The sequence below is a fragment of the Geospiza fortis genome, unplaced genomic scaffold, assembly GCF_000277835.1.
Source record: "Geospiza fortis unplaced genomic scaffold, GeoFor_1.0 scaffold55, whole genome shotgun sequence".
NCBI lineage: Eukaryota > Metazoa > Chordata > Aves > Passeriformes > Thraupidae > Geospiza > Geospiza fortis.
In genome coordinates this window covers 6,245,787-6,265,921 of record NW_005054308.1, presented here as the reverse complement: position 1 = coordinate 6,265,921, position 20,135 = coordinate 6,245,787, and the positions used below count along the sequence as shown (strand labels likewise).

Sequence of the window (20,135 nt, the reverse complement as noted above, 5' to 3'; positions counted from 1 at the left end):
ATTGAAGCCTTTGATTTTCATCTCAAACAAACACCACTTGTTTTACCTCTCAAAGCTCTCATGCACCTTCCATAAAACTTTTTCACCAGCTCTGCTCAGCAGAAAGCAGTCCCTGCCTAGATTAGACCTCTTTTATCTAGTTGGTTTTATTCTGTTTGGTAAATTGCTCTGATCCTAAAATAATGCATTTCTGTACTTTGAGGACATTTAATTTTGAGGTGTCTCAGCAACAGGCACCACTTTTACCCATAGGGAAAACACAAATTGTTCTTTCCAGCAGCAGAAGCAGCACAAATAACAGTGATATTTTCCTTTAGATTTCTTAACTCCACAGGGTTGCTTTGGCCAGTGATCACAACACAGGGAAGGGCAAAGGCAGCTTGAGATGAAGCTCCTCTCAGTAACACCTGGGAAGGAGCAGCCTCAGTAAAGCCATTTTATGGGATGGGGACAGTCCTGCAATGCTCAACCCTAAGAAAGGATGGCTGTGGATCCCACCACGGTGATTCTCCAGAGTCAGAAATACCCTGAAGCACCAGGAGTGCCTGTGCTCAGCCATCCCTCCTGCCCTGTCATTCAGGTGACCTCAGATCCACAGTCCCCATCAGCCTGCAAAAGCCTCCTAGGTTAAGGAAAAAAATCTGCTAGATTTCTAAAGATGAACTTTTTATAGCACTGATTTCCCAACAGCCCTGTAATGACACACTGCAATGGCATGAATTATTCAGCAGTGAGGATAAGCTGAGCTGCAGCAGTGCTGGCAGTCTCCCAGTGTGGGCTGACTTTTGCTCCTTTGATCTCTAGGGCGGATCTGCAGCAGCTCAGCATCCCCCATCTTTTTTCACATGCCAAGCTCTTTTTTTCAGCTGCAGGCCCACTTTTGGCATAAATATGGAGATGAAAAACCAAGGCCCAGCTTTGGTGAGGCAGAGAAAAGCTCAGCCCTACAAGCCCAGAAGCTCTGCCCACAACCTACTTGCACAAATGAGGTCAAAAGAAAAATTAAATTTTCCAAGCAGCAAAGCTGGAGCACTTTTATTTGAAACACGTACTGGGAGGGGAAATTGTGAGTGCTGTGTGGGGGTGGGAGCAGCACAGGATGGGATCCTGAGTGTCTGCTGGGCTCCACATCTCCTGCTCACTTCTTTTGGAAGAAAAACCCACACTTCACACCTGCAAAGCCTTTACACATAAAAAATAGATCATATTTATTGATTAAAGTAAGATACATGATTCAGGTGCAGCACCAGCTCTCCCGCTGGGCAGGCACCTGTGCTGTACACTGACAATATCCATAGGCACGAGACATGGACGTGACCATTGCTATATTTACACAGACAAGTTTCTTGGTTACTGAGCAGCCTACAATACACAAGTGTCAAGTTTTCCTGTCCATCGCTGACCCCTGGCTCAGCAGAGCCACTCACACCACATGTGTCACCAGCACAAGCTGCCCCATCTTCAAACACCCCTGCTCACCCTAATAAAAGGGAAGAGCTGCAAAACCCATTTAATGCTTCTGTGATATCCCAGCCCCTTTGGGAATGAGGTCTTCACTGCTGCTTGCAAAGTGAGTTTGGATGCCCAGTGCCAGGCTGGGGACATGCCTTGGCACACAGCTGTCCCTAAAATGTGGCCAGCCTTCTCTGAGTGCACTACTAGCAGGGCAAGGGGAAGCATCACACATCCCCTGCTCCTCACAGCACTCCCTCCTCTGCTTGACAATCCTGACTCAAACCCAACCCCAAGGGCCACGCTGGGGTCAGTACACAGAGATGGACATGAATATTGCACTTGTCCCGCTTGTGTCATGCCCTGGAGCCCCTTCCCAGCCCTGGGTGCTCCCTCTCTATCCCCATGGTGTCCTCCAGAGGGAGGATTTGAGTTAAAGCTTTGCTCTGCTCCTGACCAAGCCAAAACCTTCCCCAGCACAGCCTTGGACAAGATGAGGGATATGCAGGGAGCAGAAGAGGGGCTGGGAAGGGGCAGAGACGTGGCACAGACCCACCCCACACCCGGCCATGGGTGCACATAGTGGCATGTGGCACCCAGAGCTGCCAGCAAAGGGGCACAGTGCAGACACAAGCAGCACCCAGGGAGAGGCAGGCTGCAGGGACACTGCTCCACACAGCCTTCCCTCACAGAACCCGGCCAAACACCGAAAATAACTGCAAACCTCACCCTCCAGCAAAGATGGGAACACAGCCCTCCTGTACTCGGCCTCCTTTCCCACCACCAGCAGCCTCTGCCCACCGCCAGGGAGACATGGCTGCAGTGGGATGAGGGATGAAGGCTCTCCAGAGAGAGCTGGCGTTTGGGAGATGCTGTGTTAGCAGGCAGGCGTTCAACCTGTCCTGTGGAGGATGCATTTGCTCCCTTGTCTTAAAAAAGTAGAAATCCAGTAGAAAGGAGACGAAACTCTCTAGGGAGGAAGCTGGGCTCTCAGAGAAAGGAAAGCAGCAGTGCCACAGGACCATCCCCACCAGGCATGCACCAGCCACGACAAAAGAAGCAACAGGAGCACAGGGAGAGGTGCCAGGGAGCTGCATCCTACAGGAGGAGAGGAGCTGGGCAGAAGCAGAGGATGCAGAGGGAGTGCAACCAGGAGAGGAAGGGTTAAAACCAGAAATATTGTGGAGTTTTTGTGTGCGATTTGACATTCAGAATCAGCCTGCAGAGGCAGGCGGAGCGTGCCAGGGCCAGCTCAGGCACTGTAAACAAGGTGATGTATCCTTGTGGTGTGTGGGTAGCATGTGGTGACCCCTGGGGAAACCCCATCCCACCCAAAGGGGACCTGCTCAGCCCCTCATTATGGCAGAGCCTGTTTGCTCCCCACACACCTCAGTTCTGTAAAGCTTCTGAAAGCCAAGCACTGGGTTGTGCGCTGGATGGGGATAAAGAAGTGTCACTACTGAAAGCATGGACCAAGGGTGAGCAAACCCTCCCAGTGGCCAGCTCCAGGGCCTGCTCAGACTTCCTGCTCAAGGCAGCTGGAAGCAGAGCTGAAGCACTGCAGGAGCCAGTGCCCACAGATGGGGATCCCACTGAGAGAGCTGTGGGCCCCAGCATGCTCTGCACCTCAGGCTCTGCCCACCCTCCCCACAAGGCTGAGGTGAGGAGGGAGCTCCACGCTCTCTAACCTGAGCTGAGGTTTGTCTGTTGCTGTAAAAATAAAGTGCTCAGGGAAAAAAAAAAAGAAAATCAAACTGGCACAAAAAAAGAGTAGTCCCTGTTCCCCGCCCTGACTGAAGGGACAGGGGAAATATGGAAAGGTTGGGATTTTAAAAAATAATAAAATAAAATCTACATCCCTGGGATTCCTCACCTCTCAAAGTGCCTATTTACAGAGGAACTGTTTTGCTCTACCACCTGCCCTAAGAGCCCCCAGGGAAGGCACTGCCCCAGCCTGGATCCCACCCAGAGATCCCAGACAGAGCCCAGGGCAGGATCCTGCTGCAGCTGGGCCATGGTGCTGGGCAGCCCCGTCCCCTCACAGACCAAACCCACCACGATTCCCAAGAGGAGAGGGGAGGCCGTTCCCAGGAGAGCAGTGCCCAGTGTCCATGAACCCCCAGCTCAGCACCCAGAGGGGCCAGCAGGGTGAGGGGATGGTCACTGCACCAGGACAGTGGTGGCATTCACCACGGTGGCCGTGGGTGCCACCAGCTCCACCAGCGCCTCATAGGTGCCCACCACGAAGCCCACGAAGCCAAAGAGGCTGATGGCGATGTCCTTGGCAATGACAAGGGGGTGCATGCCCTCCGAGTAGTAGGTGGCAATCTCCAGCAGCGGGGGGAAGATGAGAGCCAGGGCGCTGCTGCTGATGGAGCCCACCAGGGAGATGACAAGGTCCAGGCGCGGGATGAGGATGGCCAGCACGCCTGCAGACAGAACGAACACGACATCAGTGCTGCCACCTCCCAGAAAGGCTCCTCCCCGTGTCAAAGCTAGCAAAACCCCACCCAGGCATGCCACTGGCTGAGTGTCACCTCTGCCCTTCTCCCTGACAGAAGACAAGGCTGCATATTTTTCTGGTAAGTCCTCCCCAAGAAGCAATTAAGCTGTTAAATTAACAAGGCTTTTTGTCGCCCTGGGCGCCACCAGAGCGAGCTGCAGGGCTGAGCAGGATGGGTGCTGCTGGCTGCCAGCATTCCCGACCCCCCTGTGCGAGCCAGCACTCCTGCTCCCCGCACCTGGGGAGCCATAAAGCCTCAGAAACCCCATAAAAGCAGGAGAAGGGAAGAAAAAGGCATCTCCCCCCACCCCAAATCAATCCATGTGGTTTGCGTGTGTTTAGAGCTGCTCCAGCAGCAGCACGCCCACGGCACAGCCCGGGGGAGAACATTTGTTAGGTGAAAACTGCAGCCAAGGAAAATCCCCCTGGGAGACTCCTGACAGCTTGAGTTTAGCAATGTGAGCTTCAGCTTTGGGATATTCCTGCTCCTCCTCCTGCATGGCACCAGGAGGGGACAGAGGGATGTCACGACACAAGAGAACCCCCTGCAAGCAAAGCAGAGTTCAGTGCTTAACCAGTGACCAAGAGAAATAAATTGGTTTATTGCTTTGAAAGTTTTTCTGCTTAGAAACAGGAGACACCTAGAAGGGCCTAGGTGGAGCAGGCCCTGAGGAGAAAGGACATCTCAGGGCTCCTTACTGGAGGGATTTGTTCTCTCCCTGACAATCAGCTACGGGCAAGAGAGGCTGTTAGAGCTTCCCTGAGCCAAAGATCATCCATGGAACTGCAGAAGAAGGAAAGTTTGGGAGACTGACTGTGCCACCACTGCAACACTGCTGTTTATCTGGATAAGCCTAGAGATAAACCATCCCTTCACCAAGGGAAACAGCAACAAAGGTCCTGAGCTAGTTTATTCTGGTGCTCAGCCCTGAACAGAGCCAAAGGAGTGCTCTGCCAGGTGACTACTGCAAGCAGCATCCCTGCCCCAGCAGCCTCTGAGGACAGCAGAGCAGCTCCCCTCCAACAGCATACTCAGCCCACCCCACACTGCTCTTTGGACTCAAAAGTAAACAAAATTATTAACTCCCCTCTAAAACAAGCAGATTTGAAGCACCAGCTGCAGTCCTCAGCCTCCGGGGAAACGGTCTGATTTCTGCAGGTATTAATTCAAAGAGGTTTTAAGCATGCTGGTTTTGAAGTTTAAGCTTGAAAGAGACCCATACACCAGATTGCATCCTCTCTTTAGGAGCCAAAGCCCTGGTGGGGGCTTGTTGTGCAGCCACACAATCCTCCAATGAATATTCATGCAAACCCCCTAATGGCTTTTATCCTCAGCAGGAGCCACAGAGATCCCTTACATGGAAGGGCGAGGGGAGGAGGTACAAAGGAACCTTGCATCCTTCCACCAACACCTCTGCTGCCTCCCTACCCCCAAATAGGAGGGTATTGCTGATGCCTAAAGCCATCCCAACTCTCCAAGCCTTCACTTCCATGGCTTGGCACAGCCCAACACCCTCCAGGAGAGGCTCCAACCCCACAAGCAACTTCCAAGTTCACCCACAGCATGAGGGTGGCCAGAGCATATCACCCAGCATGGCAGGATTTCATTCCTATACCCTGTGAGGACATCAGGAACTCAGGAACTTCAGGAACTCAGCACAGAGACAGGCCTTCCCCGCCTCTGTTAATGCAGCACTTCTGGCCTTTCATTAGTGAGAGCCAGAAACAGCAGCACCCTGCTCTCAGCCAGCTCCACCACCCCTGAGTTAGCACTCCACTCCTCTCAAACCCAAACCAAAGCCAGCTGGGACACAGGGCCAGGTCCCTGATGCTCAGCTCTGCTGCATCAGCAGCATCAAGCCATGGAGCAAAGCTCCATTTCAGCAGGGGACACCGGGGAGCTCAGTCAAGCATCTCAGCTGTGCTGACAACAGCAAGCTTTTGGTCTTCAGGAATCAAAGCCAGCCAAAATCAGATACCACCTGATTCACTCCACACCCTTCCCAAAGGTCCACTAGGCTTGAGCCAGGAGCCTGTTCCAGCAAAACCTCACTACAGGCACCACACATCATGAAAGGAAGGGACCTTGTGGGGCTCCTTGTGGAGCAGCACACCAGAGCTCTGGTTATGGTGTGCTGTGTCCTGCTGTGCTCTGCACTGCAATGAGTGTGTGGGCACAAGAACAGCCCATCCCTCACAGTCAGTGACTTCTTTGCAGCCATGTCCCCATCACACAGGCAAAAGGAGCCTGGCTGCACACTGCCTACAGAAACAGCCTCTAGGCTGGGCTGCCCTGGCACTGAACCCTGTGCTGGGTATTCCATGCAAACCCAGGTGGGACTCAACGTCCTGCAAAACTGCCATCCCCAGCCCTGAGGCTCCATTGGGATCTGCCACTTCTAAACAATGCAGTTTCCTACTCCTCCACTGAGAAGGCTGGTCCCATACAGAGGGGGCAAAGGACCACTGCTGCTGCTCCTTGGAGGCCACTGGTTTGTATTAGCCAGGCCCAGGGACTACCAGCTGTGAGGGCTAAAGGTGCTGGGGCCAGGGGTGAAGGCTCAGTGGGAAGGAGGTGCCACAGCATCACAGGGAAGGTCAGACAAGGAGGTTTGTACTCACAGGTCACACAGACCAGGGCCAACCTGAGGAGCAGGTTGACCAGCCAGCCCCAGCGCTCCGACACCCGGGCCACGAGGGGAGGGATGATGATCTCGGCAGGCACGTAGAACTGCACGGCGTAGGTGAAGAAAATCCCAAAGGAGAAGAGCAGCTTGACAGCTTGGTACAGCCTGCAAAGGACAAGGACACAGTGAGACTTTGGCTCTTGCTCCAGCCCCTGCAACATCAACAGCAGAAAAGGAATGTTCTGCAAGGATTTTTGTGAGCTAGGGGTCTCAACTCCTGAACACCCTTAGAAAATTAGGGGTGATGCATTTAATTCACAAGGACTTCACTGAGCAAGAGACAGCAAAGATGTATCAGCTGCAGCCATGATTACACATTCCAGCTGCTGCTTGGCTTCTGAGGAGGGGGAAAAGGATAGCACTGCTGGGATAAGTCTGGGCTTCCATGCAGAGTGAATATCACAATGTTCCAAAAGCAAAGTGATGTGAACAGGCAGCTCAGCCTCCTCCACCAAACAAAAAATAGCAGCTATTTTTGGAATGCTGCATGGTACGTTTGGGGGAAGAGAGTTAAAAGAGCAGTTTGGGCTGAGCAGAAGGAAGGCAGAATGCAGACAGGTTGCAAACAGCACCTTGGGCTCACCCCAAGTCAAATCACAGGGTGTCCCAGATCCTGCAGTGATACAGTGTGGCTGCAGGAGAGAGCCCATCACAAGTGATCAAAAGGCACCTCCCAGCCCCATCTCTACCTTCAGCTTCCCAGCAGCAGGAAAAGCCTCTCCAAAAGAGAAGTAACATCTGGTTACCTCACATATGGTCCTAACCCTTCCCCAACTCAAGACCCATTAACCAAGCAGGAAACATGGGTCCTGGCCATACCACTTGGGTAAATAGGGGGTGGATCCAAGCTGAGGAATGTATCTGGCTCCTGCCTTCCCTCTACCTTCTTTGGGCCTGCGCCCTGGGTCTCAGCACCACCTTCTACAACAGCCTTAAATCAGAGAAATCCAAGCATTCCCATGCAAGACAGCTGTGAACACTAATGGCAGAGTCTGGCAGAGTCAAACATTTCCCACAGACAGAGTTAGGGATCACCTAAGTGAATGGAATGTTACACAAGTCTATGGGACCAGTCCAGATGTATTCAGGGTTGCAGCCAAAAGGAGCCTGAAGCCACCTTATCATCTTCAAAAGAGCAGGGTGCTCAGGGAGAGGACCTATTGCCTTGGGAAAGGAATAATATCCACCTTCAAGAAGGATGAGGGAAGGTACAGGCTAATCAGCCACACCTCAATCCCCAGAAGAATATGTGTTAAGTCCTCCTGGTATCTGTTTCCAGGCATAGACTGGACAGTAAACAGCCAGCAGGGATTTGCCAAGGGGTAATTATGGAAATATCCTCATCAGTGACCTGGATGAGCTTTCAGTGACCCAGAGCACATTCTCATCAAATTCCAAACAAGATCAAATTGGAGGAAATGGCTGACACAGCTTGGAGCAATAACATAATGTCACAAGCAAAGCTCAAACACAAACACAAATTTGCAAACACAAATTCCCACACATGTGAAGGGCTGGGGCCAGGAGAACAGGACTTGGGGGTCTTGGTGGGCAGCAGACTGAACACAAGCCAGTAGCAGGACCCTGCAGTGATGAAGGTCAATCACAAAGCAGGCTGTGCTAGCAAAAGCACAGCCAGGAGGTGAAGGACAGGGACCAAGAGATTATTTTCTTGTTTGAGGCTTGTGCATCTTGAGTATTGTGTCCAGCCCTGATACTCCAGCACAGGACACTGACTTACTCTGCAGAGCAAGTTGAGTGCAGGCTACTAAAATGGCTGGGGCTGGAGCATGATGTCCAAAAAGAGGCTGCAAGCCCTGGGCTTGTTCAGCATGACAAGAAGGTTAAAAGGGGCTATTATTAATATCTTCAGCTGCCTAATAGGAGGGCATGGAGAAGAGAGTAACAGACTCTTCTTGGAGTTGCGCAGCAGAAGAACCAGGTGCAATTAGACAGAGCTGCATCTTCAAAGGATGGTTAAGGGCCTGGATCGGTAGGGAATCACTGTCCTTACTGATACTCAACACTTCAGCTGGTGAGAGGACCCAGGGATCCCACGGTGTCCTCTACAGCCTGAATTACCCTGAGGTTCCAGAGGCAAGCTGAACACAAAGTTATCTCCAGAGTCCAGAGTGCACCCGTGCAGCCATACATGTGCACAGGAGCCTTGAGCCACCGACCCATGGCTGGCATATCTTATCACTGCACTCCCAAGAAAGGGATTCTATAAAAGCCATAAAGCGCTCCAGGGCAATCCAAGATTAATAGTTGTTATTAAAAAAAGTACAGAAGAAGGCTGTGTACCTGTCCTGCACAGGTCATGGACCATGACAACGAGATCAAAGGGCATTTTAAATACCAAGAGGAAGAATTCAAGCATTACCCTTGATCCACAGAAAACAAAGGCCCATGCAGGGCCTTGGAGAGGCACTCTGCCAACCACAGCAATGTCTGCTTCAACTAGATTGCCATGCCAGGCCATCCCAAAAGGCTGCAAGAAGTGAAATACTCTCCTGGGACCATAAGCTCTGTTATTACCTTCAACTGGCCATGTGCAACCCAACAGCTTCCCCCTCATTTCAGCATTTCTTCACCCTTCACATAGTGCAGTGAGGCAACCCTTCCTAGGAGGCAAGGAGGGATTTCTGCATAGCAGCACCGTATTTTGGACACTGTGGTTTGACCTGGGCACTGGGAACTGACACACTCCTCATTTGAGGAAGCTGTGGTTTCAGAGAAACGAGACTGGAAAAGTCCTTAGTCACCCTGCAACTCAACGATTCCTGCAATACCCACCAAATCTGCTCCAGAGACCTCCAGGCAACGGCTACAGCTAAGGAAGGCTGCAGAACGTCCACCACAATCCTTGCCTTCTCTCCCAGGCTGCAGGCAAACCCCGTGACTTCTCACACACAGCCCTTATGACCAGCTCCTACAGCCCAGCCTTTTACTGTCAGCACGAAAACCCATGGGCGAGGCAGAATGGGCAAGACTTTCATTTCAAGAGCAAGTCTTCACCCAACACCTGTGGCTTAATCTACAGGAGTGGTAGTGAAGACTTTATCTCAACTGTCACAGCCCTTACTTGAGAGAACCCATTTCCAGGTCCAACATCCACTGCCAAGAGGCAGCATGCACAAACATCAAGGTGTGCTGCGTGCCAAGTGACAAGGACCACAGCACACCTTCCCTGCAGCTGGCTGTCACGTGCCCAGGCTTCCCCAGACACTGCTTCCAAAGGGCTTTTCTCTTCTCACTAACCAAAAACCCTATGGCTACTTTTAGAAAAGTAACTTTAGAATACTTCACTTTGAGCAAAGTGGTTTAAGAAAAGGCAGAAAGCGTGGGTACTCCTAGAGACATGGATTTGCACTTTTCTCACTGCAGCCTAGCAGGTCAAAGTAATCCCATTCTAAGGACCTGTTCTAAGGGAATGCCATTCCTCAGGGCACACAGAGCTGAGATTCCTTGCAGAAGCCTCTTTACAGCATTCAGGTCAGTAGATGTCATTGCAGGCTGTGGCATGCAGAGCCCAAACCTGGAAATGACCTGCTTTCCACCTTCAGGAGGAATAGCAGCATCTCATCCCCTCCACACTGTACTTCAGTTTACTGAGCAGAAGGGATTCACACCTCCTGTGCTTGGCATGGTGGGATTCAGACCGCCCTGCAACACAGGCACATCCTTCCACCAGCCCCATCCCTCCTCACTGAGAGCAGGGACCTGGCAGAGCTCCCAATGCCTGCAAGGAACAGGACAAGGCTCTTGGCAGGAGCAGGATCTCCTACCACACCAACACCAACATCCAGCAGTGCAGTCACTACACAGACCCAGCATGAATGAACATCCATGCACTCAAACTGAAAAGAAACCCACACAGCAGTAATTAAAGCAAAACCAGGCTCTATTTTTGGCAAATCTTTGCTGTCTCCAGAGCCCCAGCTGTGCAGCTCTACCAGGACAGCATGTGGGAGCACCAGTGACTCAAAACTTGAGTCCTGCCCAAATTTACTCCAACAGTGAGACAGTGAGTCCCACTGCAAGGTGCTGGGTGCTACTAGGAGCAGAGAGGATGGGCTGAAGTGGAGGACAGGCACCCCCAGCTCCAGGTCTCACTCTGGCTTCTTGCAGGATTTCAAGCCAACAGAGACCATCAAAGAGGACTGCTTGAATTTCTCCTGTAGGAGAATACGGAGCTATGACACTGAGCAGCCACCTATCCTCAGGGACAGAGCAGCACACAGCTTGGGCAGCTGCTGCAGCAGCCACCAGCCTGGCAAGAGGAGAAACAACCTCTCCAGGCAGGCAGGCATGGGGTCAGGCCACAGGGCTCCAGACAGAAACTGGAGCATCTCAAGAGGCTTCACCAGATCCCAGAGGACAGACAGGTTTGGGACGCTGCAGCAGAGCTCACCCCCCAACAAAGGAAGGGGTATCCTCATGGCACCAGAGCTCATAGGCAAAGCATTGGCTCAAGATAAGCCACATCCAGGCACAATGTGGAGCCCAGAAGTGGGAGTTCCAGCTGCAGGGCTGCAAACAAGGAACACAACCCACGTATGAAGATGTTCCATCTCACTCCCTCTGGGAGCTCCCAGCTTTGGGTTGGTTTATCACGTGCTACATTTGAGGAAGAGAAGTTTTGCACAATTCAGTGATGTTCTGGCTGCATGGGGGTTGTGTTCAACATCTGCTAGCCAGTGCACTGCTGAGCCCCAAAAAAATGCCACAAGGCTCCAAGAAAAAAACAAGAGCTGCACCTACCCAGGCAGGGACCTTCAGGGACCCTGATGAAGCAGCCTGAGCTCCAAAACCAGAATCAGACACTACAGCAACAAGCCTCTTCCACCACATGCATCTGACAATCCTTGTCAAACTCCGTGAAGTTTGCCTATGGCACAGTTCCTCAAGCTTCCTCAAGCTCACCCAGATTAGTGAGGTCCCCCTCTCCCACGTGCCTATCTGGGCCCCTCATTCCACACCCCCCAGTCCCTCCACTGCCCACAGGGACTCACCAGCAGTTGGGCAGGTTGAGTGTTATGCTGGCCTGAATGTCTGTCCCAAAGCGCAGGTAGCCCAGGACCCCCAGGCTGATGTACAAGACGGTGACAATGCTCATCCCCACGTACAGGATCACTGGGAACTGACGGGGCTTCTTCATCTTGTTCTCCAGAGGCAGCACCTGGGAGAAGAGGAGGAAGATGACAGAGCAGCAGGTTGCCCATTCCTCTATACCCCCTCAGCCCCAAAAAGAAGGAGGGGCAGCCCCATGGTCAAGCACAGCCCACCATGCCAGGATGGGATAGTCCCACATGGAGCCTGGAGAACCCAGCTGAAAAAAAACCTGTACTGGAGATCTGATTTCTGTGCTCCCATTGGAGCATAACAAGTCTCCAACAGATCACCCACATCCTTGTCTTAAAGATGGGACCTGCCCCCTGCCCTTGGCAGGAGCTGTGCCCAGTGCTGGGTCTTGGGGCAATGCCAACCATCCCACATCTTGGGTGCATTATGCTCTGCACCCCAAAACAGCACAGCCATGCCCACTATTTTACACCATTGTATTTTCCCCAGTAAATTCTGGAAAGACCAAGACACACTCTCCTCTGCTAGCAAGTTTATCTGGACAGATTACAACAAGGGCAGAACAATAAAAATAGCAAGGAGAGGTAATTCTCCCACCTCTATACTACTGACACTAAATATAGGCCTTCAGCAAACAATTTTATAGCTGTCCTTGGGTGGTGTTGATTTCAAGAAGAGAGACAATGGCAGATCTGGTGAGGAGGCAGGACAAGAAAAACTTTTATTTGCTTCTTCACCTCCAAGTCATGCGAGGAAGAGAGCATTTGTGCCTCAGTGCTGGCAAGAACCCTCTGCCCAGGGCATAGCATTCAGTGAGCACTCCCCCTGTAACGGATTTGGCCCTCTCCAGCCCTGTGTTTACACAGCCAGCTTATATTAAGAGATGAAAACATTTTTTCCTCCTTTGAAGGGAGCTCCCGGAAATAACTCACAACATCTTAGGGAGTAATTAAGCTCTCCACCCACCCACCCAGCTTTTTTCACAGACACAGTTGGTCTATTTACAGCATCTTGCATGAGAGGCCCATTTGCATGGGCAGGCTGGGGCCATGTAGCTGCTAAAGGGAGACCTCTGTGCCCCCACAGCAGGGTGGGAAGGAAAGGATCACATCTTTTCATGCCACACTTTTTGGCCTCCCATTTAGGCAACTTTAGGATCCAGCCTGGTTACAAGACTCAGGACAATTCCTCATCTGCAGGTCAGCCAGCACAGCCCAAGGCAGAGGCTGGTGTGATTCCCAATCTGCTGCCAGATAAAGCCAGCTTTAAACAGCAACCAACCTCTTGAGGTTTGGAGCATGTGCTTCTCCAGCCTCAGATGGAAGCACCAGAGTTTGACCCAGGAGATAGCCTGGAGCTAAAGCTAACAGCATCATCCAGAATTTGGGCTAATGTCAGAAAAGTTCAGCTGCAATTGCAGCTGCAAAGCAGAGCAGGTGCTGCAGCAAGTCCAAGCAGGGCTGAGCCTCTTGTGCAGCAGCCCCACAGCCATATGCCCAGACTTACCACGCCAATGCCTTCAAAAGCAAAGATTGCAGTGCCAAAGAACAGAGGGTAGGTCTTCCAGGCTGCTGCTAGAGGCAGGTTTCTGGGATCAGGAATATCCTGGAAAAAAGCCCATGCAGAGTTCAGACACAGGGAGGACGGGGAAGACCTGGCCTGTTCCCATCACTCCCTGTCACAGCCCCACGCTGCAGGGAAAGCCCTGCAGAGCAGAGGGAACCATCATGCCCACAGGAACAAGCACTACCCCCCAGCATCCAAATACCCCATTGCCAAGCTCTCTCCACCTGCCAAAACATGGGAGAGCACAGGAATGAGAGAGGGGAGCCATACACACGTACCCTGACGATGTACTGGTAGATCACTACAAGGCTGACAAGCATGGCTACATTGGCCAGCATGGAGAAGATGGACAGGACCTTGAGGTTCTGGATGAACGTGAGCAGCACCACGAAAGGCAGGATGGAAAGCATGTACAGGCGGGAGTCCATGGTGGGGGTCATCACCACTGTCCTGTTTGGGCTGCAGTCATTGGTGGTCCCATTTGCAGCAGACACAACCTGGGGAAGCACAGGAAGCCCTGGTGAACTCCATCACACAGGTTTAAAAGCCACAGATCTTAGCAGCCCATCCCAGGTGGGTCACAGTACCCCAAGAGGTCACTTCAAGCTCAGCTAGCTGATTTAAATCAAACCAACACATGTTTTCGGATAGTTCTGAAGCAAATCCCTGTTATCTTGCAGGGGGCAGAGGTGGGACTGGCTATGGCACCTGAGCCAGGACAGCAAATCCTGCCCAAGCCCAGATACACTGAGTGGGACTCAGCAGCCGGGTACACAGAGGGCAGAAAGCACAGGCTGCATCTTTGCACTGCCCACGAGGTCAGTTGAGAAGAAAGAGGCACTAAGTGCTATACCCAAAGGTATCCTTTCCCTCTTGCTTCACCAAGTTGTTATCTAAGTCACACAGTCCTTTAGTTCCCCAGTGCCCCATTCACATGCAAGGACATCTGGAAACTACTGCTGGTCCCCAAGTTCACTTTCTCATGACAAACCATTCTTTCCTTGGGGTCTTTCATTCCAAAGGCACTCCAGGCCATGTGCTCACTTCTAGAGGCAGCTCAGGCCCAGGAACTGGGTGGCTGCGCCATCCCTCCCAAGAGCATGGGCTCCCTGAATCACCAAAACAACCATGACCAAGCAGGTTCAGGTACCAGGTCCTGTCCAGTCACTGCAGCAAAGAGCAGTCTGCAAACTGATTTAACCTGCTCCAAAGCAAGTCCTGCCCCAGAGGAGAGGCTGAAGAACTCTGTGTAAACCAGCATCCTCTGTGGGAGAGGGCAGTGCAGGGCCATGCACCCATGGGACAGTGCTGCTCAAGCCCCAGCCTGCCCTGCCTCTTCATGGCTTGCTCCAAAGCCATTTTCCAAACCAAAGCCCTGCCCAACAGAGTGGCACCTCGCCCAAGGTACCACCTGCACCATGACTCTCTGTCTAACACGCTATTCCTCACCACAAAAAGAAACAAGTAACACTCCCCTCTCCCCACCCAAAAAAATTCCAAAACCAAAGCCAAGGGGTTTCCCACCTGTGGCCTAAAACACTAGTGTGGATTTGCAGGTTTTTGAAAATTTCCCCTGAGGCTTGAGACAGCCTTCAGTCTTTGCTGTGAGGGGCTGAGGAGAAAGAAGCCCACCTTGAAGTGGGGCAGGGGGTTGCTCCCAGGGGTGGGGGCCAGCAGCAGCCAGGCCCCTGCACACACCCTGGTCCCTCCTGCTCTCAGGGCTGGTGGATCACCAGTGTTGACCTGTTTATTCTTCCTGCCACCCAACAATGGGAATCTCCTCATTGCTGCTCCAAGAGCAGAAGAAGAGTCTCACACAGGAGGGACCCCCCCTTGCTCCCCTCTGAAGCTGATGGCCACCACTGAAGAGCTGACAAAGGGCACAGCCATGGTGGCAGTGACCAGAGCATTGCTGCAAGAGCACAGCAGGAGCACATGGGGAAAAAAGCTGAGCAGTGCCTGCAAGGCACTGAGCTGGTGGAGGCTGGGAATGGGGACTCATTATCCCCAGTTTCTTACAGAACAGGAGCCAGCCAAGTGGCTCAGGGTTTCTGTTTATTTCCTCCTGAGGCCTGGCAGGAAGAAACTCTTTCTCTAAAGATGTAATTAAGCTTCAGAGCCACAGGATGAGGAAAGAAACTGGAATGCAAACAGATCCAAGGAAGGGAGAAGAGAGGTTCACAGCAGGTCCTGGGACTTACACGTTACCATCGACACCAATAAACTAATTGACTGAGTGGGACAGGATAGAAAATACACAGTTCCTCTGCTTTCATCCCTTTCCTGTTGTTCCCTCACTAAGGATGGCCTCACTTTTCCTCACACAGACACCTCCAGCACCTCTGCAAAACCACAGAGATTCTCAGGAAAACCTGCTCTGTTTGAACAGGAAAACCAATCCTCCAAAGTATCTAGGCAGAGGAGTGGACTTTTCAGAGCAACATATCCTACAGAAACCAGACCTTTGGAGGAAAACAGGGCACAGGAGCTAAGAAAAACCCAAGCACCCTCACACCCTCTCACCTCCCCCCAGCTCATGAAGGAGGTGTACCTGTTTCAGATTGTCCGCCAGAAAGACAAAGTACACACAGCAGAAACCCAGCTGAGTGATGATCAGGAAAAGTCCCACTATACGCCTGGAAAGCAAAAGAAGAGCATTTGTCAGCCAGATCTTAAGGAAATAAGAGCCCACTTGGGTTAGACTTGCAGATCACAGCTATGCTGGTCTCCCCAAGGGTGGGGTGTACAGGTCAGAGCACACCCAGCTCACTTCTCTGTGATCAGGAGAGAGGAACTTCTCTCCACCCAACCTCACAGATCTCAGGCTCTCCAGTCTCCCCCTCCCATCCCTTTCATAAGGTCAGGACCAGCCTCAGGAGAAAAGTCTCCTTTTTGGATTCAGCATATCCAGTCTGCTGCTGAATTGTCAGAGCTGGAAGCAACATTCCCTGGACACATGGGATGCTCCCACCCCCTGATGGGCAATGATCTGTGTGATGCAATGTGGGACACCCACAGGGCAGGGAGCAGCCACTGGACACGTTCTATGTCTAGCAAGATGGGCCAGCATCTGCAAGACCCTACTCACCCCTTTGTTATGCTGTGGAGACTTAGTTATCCCACACATTTAGTGTAAGTCACATCTGGCTGGGGACAGTACTGGATCAAAGACCTCAGCATTACCCTCTGGGGGACACTGAGCACTCAGGGCAGGTGAGCCAAACAGCATTTTATGGCACTTGTGCTTATCTGCTGACACAGCTCAGTGACCAGAGGCTCTTCTGTCCCAGCTGCAGCACATGCTAGGCTCAAAGATGAGTCCCTGCCTGGGGCAGGGGAACAGTACCTTCCCCAGATGGCATGTGTCCTCAGGCAGGCACTGGGAGTTGCCTCCAGCCCGTACATCACAGCACCTCCATAGTCCAGGAACTGCTTCTGGAACCTGTCCAGAGAAGGGAGAAGGATCATCACATCAGCCCTGTCTGCTAGTTCCCAAGGCAAATAGTGACGTTAAAAGGAAAACAGCTCCAGTGAAAAAGAAGAGAAGTTCCCAACTGAGGATTTGGCATGGGCAACTTGCTGCTGAGGGTCTTCAGAAAAACCCCAGGGCTTTTTGGGCAAGAGGGAAGAACTGTAGGAGTTGCAGGGCTGAGAAGGGGACTTGCTCCTTACCTGTTGCAGAAGTGATGGGCACATTTCACCAGGATGCCCATGCAGTGCACAGCCACGACTCCCATCACCAGCAGGCTCAGAGGACCCAGCTGCAGGGAAGAGAGGGGGAAGGCTGCACTCTGATGGCCAGAGGCAGAGCTGCACTGCGCCTTCTGCTTCCAGACAAAACTCCATGGGCTGGGTGAGTGCAAACACCGCTGGAGGCTGAACCAGAGCTCTGGTGCAGCTCCCAGGAACCAGCCCTCCAGGACCAAGTAACCTGACAGAGCCACGAGCTTGGCAGGAATGACGCAAAATAAGCAAGTTGGGGCTGTTTGGGTGTAGCAAAGCACTTCTAGGATTGTTTTCCAAACTATTTTGCATATCTCTACTTTGCAGGTGATGAAGAGGTCATGACCTGGACACAGTGTCCTGCCTGACCCCAGCAGAGGAAACCACAGGCCCAGCTCACACATTGAACTCCCCCACACCAGGCAGCGACAATGCAGGAGCAGCAGGAACAGTCTCAGCAGTGAAACAAAGCCACAGAGCTTCAGGTGCAAACATGTGCAAGTCACCAAACAATGAGAGGTGTCTGGGCATGGACTCAAGCCCCAACACCCCCAACACTGGCTAAGTGAGCTGCCCAGTGCCTCACGGTCACTCTGCCCCACAAGCTCCAGCACAGAGGGCTGAGCTGCCTTACCAGGATGCCAGCATTCTTCACAGCCAGAGGCAGCCCCAGCAGCCCCGTCCCAATATTCCCCTTCAGCAGATGGATCAGGGTCTGGTACCACCTGAGGGAGAGCAGATGCAGAGATCACTGTCAGCAGGTGCCCACACCCAGACCATATACAGCTTATCCTGTTAAAGGTCTACAGCAGCTCTGAACTGCTGCAGGGAGTGCACATGGAGGTCATGATCCTGTCCTCTGAACCCAGTTCAACCAGCTGGGACTCAGCTAGGTGTGAAAGCAAAGACTGAACAAACAGATTTCGGATGGGCATTTGCAAAACCAACTTCATGGCAAAACCCAGCATAAGCACAGCCCAGCACCATGGACCTGAATAAGGAAGTCTCTGAGGTGAAGGGATCAGTCTCTGTCAGGCAAAGACAGCATCCTCTGCACACCTGGGCACAAGGAAGCCCCCAGAACACGGCTGGCTCTGAATCTGGGCATGCTGTTTGCTTGCCAGAGTTCCTCACTGAATGAAAGTGGAATGGGAAAATATTGGGAAAAGCATCAATCACTGCCCACTGCCAGCAAGCCCAGCTTCACCAGAGAGCTAAGAGCTACACTGGGGCAGCTGCCGCTTGGTGCCAGCACCCCACAGATGCAGGACCACAGCTCTGTCCTCATCACCCTCATGAGAACTCCCCATAAAACCACAGTTCCACCATCCTCTAGCAAAGTCAGCAGGGAGCCAGCATGACCTCCTCCCCCTCCCCAGTGCCAGGCCAGCCCAGGAAGGAGGGAAGCATCACTCACGTTGTCCCGTTGGTCTCCCCGAAGCGCTGGTAGGACTCGGGGTGGGCAAAGCCATTCATGCCATCGGGAGGGCTCCCCTCGGGTGTGACATCTGTGGAACTGTAGTCATTGTAGTCCTCGCTGCGGAGGCGCCGCGTGGACATGGTCCCTGTGGGGGCAGTGGCATTAGGGGTGCCTAGCTCAACAGCCCCATCCTCAGGCTTCTTGGGGTCAGCCATTGTGCAGAGAGACCGGCTCGCACTGCCAGAGCAAGGTCTCCTCCAGGGCTTTTATACAGCCACATGCTCCCGCCCCAGCAATCACAGAGTTGGCATGTCCTAAGGTCAAAGGTGCACGGCACATTCCCACTGGCTCTTCCTGCAGGCTCATGCCCATGGTTTGGGCACACCCAGACAGAATGGGGTCAGGATCCTGCAGGCAGAGCCTGGATGTGACCCAATTCATGTCAGGCACGGGAGCTGTGTACCCCTGCTCTAAGGGTGGTGAGTGTGACACCACAGGCAGTGAGGTAGGAGGGGACATGCTGGCACGGTGTCCCCTGCTCTGGCACTTGGGACTAGAGCTGTCAAGTGGACGGGCCAGGAAAGTGTAACTGCTTTTTACTCGCACACAGTGTGCTGCAAGAGAACAGCTTGCTCTTGCCAGGGAAGGGAAAGTTTCCTAACTTCTCTTTTTTTTCTTTCCTTTTTTTTTCCTTATTGAAGAATTTTTATTAAGGAGATTTTTTTACAAAAATTTATTATACTCCTATTAGTGAGGAGCACAGATCATGTGCTGACAGCAAAACACCTGCCCCAAAGGTTTCACAGCCAAGGAGGTGCCTATGGGGAAAAGGGACTTCCCAGCATGAGGCACCTGCACAGCCTGGAGCTCTTGCTCCAACAGAAACTCCAACAGTGTCCAGCAAGCCAGAAGCACCAGCACAAGCCTCACCAAGAACACACACCTCATGCCTTTGTCTGGAAAACAATCAGCTGGTTCAATTCCCACACATGCCACACCCAGTATCCCGAACACCCACTGGGAAGGAGCACCAGAGGCAGGGAAATTATGTGTAAGGCTCTTGCACCACAGACTGGTGATCCAGTCCCTGCCCCACGGCTCCTCTGGGCCGTCATGCCTCAGGCTTCACACCTGCCCCAGCAGTCCTGGTGCTCCCCCATCCCACTCCCCAGCACTGGTAAAGAACTGGGAGCAAGAGGAAGCAGCAGAGAAATGTTACTACTGCAAAAAACTGTCTTGTTTCCTGCCAGAGCTCTTCATGAGCCCACCAAGTCATGCAAGCGCCTGCCAGATGCAACCTCAGCACAGACCAACACATCTGGCTACCTCAGGGCTGCTTCACCCACAGAGCACCAGGCATTCCCCAGAGCACTGCTCTGCAAACCTGGCTGCTACATGGAAAACAAGCCAAGGGCTGCAACCACTGGGAGGGTCCAGCCTGGTGATCAGAAGAGCAGCAGGGAGCAAGGGTTTTCCCTCAGGTCTGGATGCTCCAGATCCCAGCTGCTCTGGAGCAGTTATCCAGGCCACAACGGCAGTGCTGTATTTCCTGCAGCACCAGCAGCAGGAAGCAGCAGTGTGTCCCATGGAGTACCAGGCTCTGGAGCAGCAGTGAGACTGGCTGGCTGGCTGGCTGGGTGGGACTCCAGAGCCAACGAAAGGCAGCGCATGCATCACTCCTGCCCAGCCTCCTCCCTCA

The 20,135-nt window shown here is 52.6% G+C and overlaps 1 protein-coding gene across 1 annotated transcript; it reads right to left on the bottom strand.

The window, feature by feature from the left end:
* Positions 1-1,183: 1,183 nt before the first annotated feature.
* On the bottom strand, positions 1,184-18,591 carry LOC102033484 (proton-coupled amino acid transporter 1). Its single transcript, XM_005418744.3, has 10 exons — positions 18,434-18,591; positions 17,651-17,741; positions 16,966-17,054; positions 16,640-16,735; positions 15,845-15,929; positions 13,572-13,790; positions 13,234-13,332; positions 11,658-11,824; positions 6,578-6,747; positions 1,184-3,881 (listed from the first exon to the last, which is right to left on the bottom strand). The coding sequence occupies exons 1-10, from the start codon at positions 18,574-18,576 to the stop codon at positions 3,613-3,615; spliced, it is 1,428 nt and encodes a 475-aa protein (XP_005418801.2). The 5' UTR covers positions 18,577-18,591; the 3' UTR covers positions 1,184-3,612.
* Positions 18,592-20,135: the final 1,544 nt, after the last annotated feature.

What these genes read in the sequence shown, in the direction of transcription:
- LOC102033484 (XM_005418744.3), bottom strand. Translation starts at nt 18,576, where the DNA reads ATGTCCACGCGGCGCCTCCGCAGCGAGGACTACAATGACTACAGTTCC. An exon ending in TGAAGAATGCTGGCATCCTG is followed by an intron (nt 17,055 to 17,650) that starts GTAAGGCAGCTC and finishes TCTTCCCTGCAG; the next exon opens with CTGGGTCCTCTGAGCCTGCT. An exon ending in CTTTTGAAGGCATTGGCGTG is followed by an intron (nt 11,825 to 13,233) that starts GTAAGTCTGGGC and finishes CTCTTCTCCCAG; the next exon opens with GTGCTGCCTCTGGAGAACAA.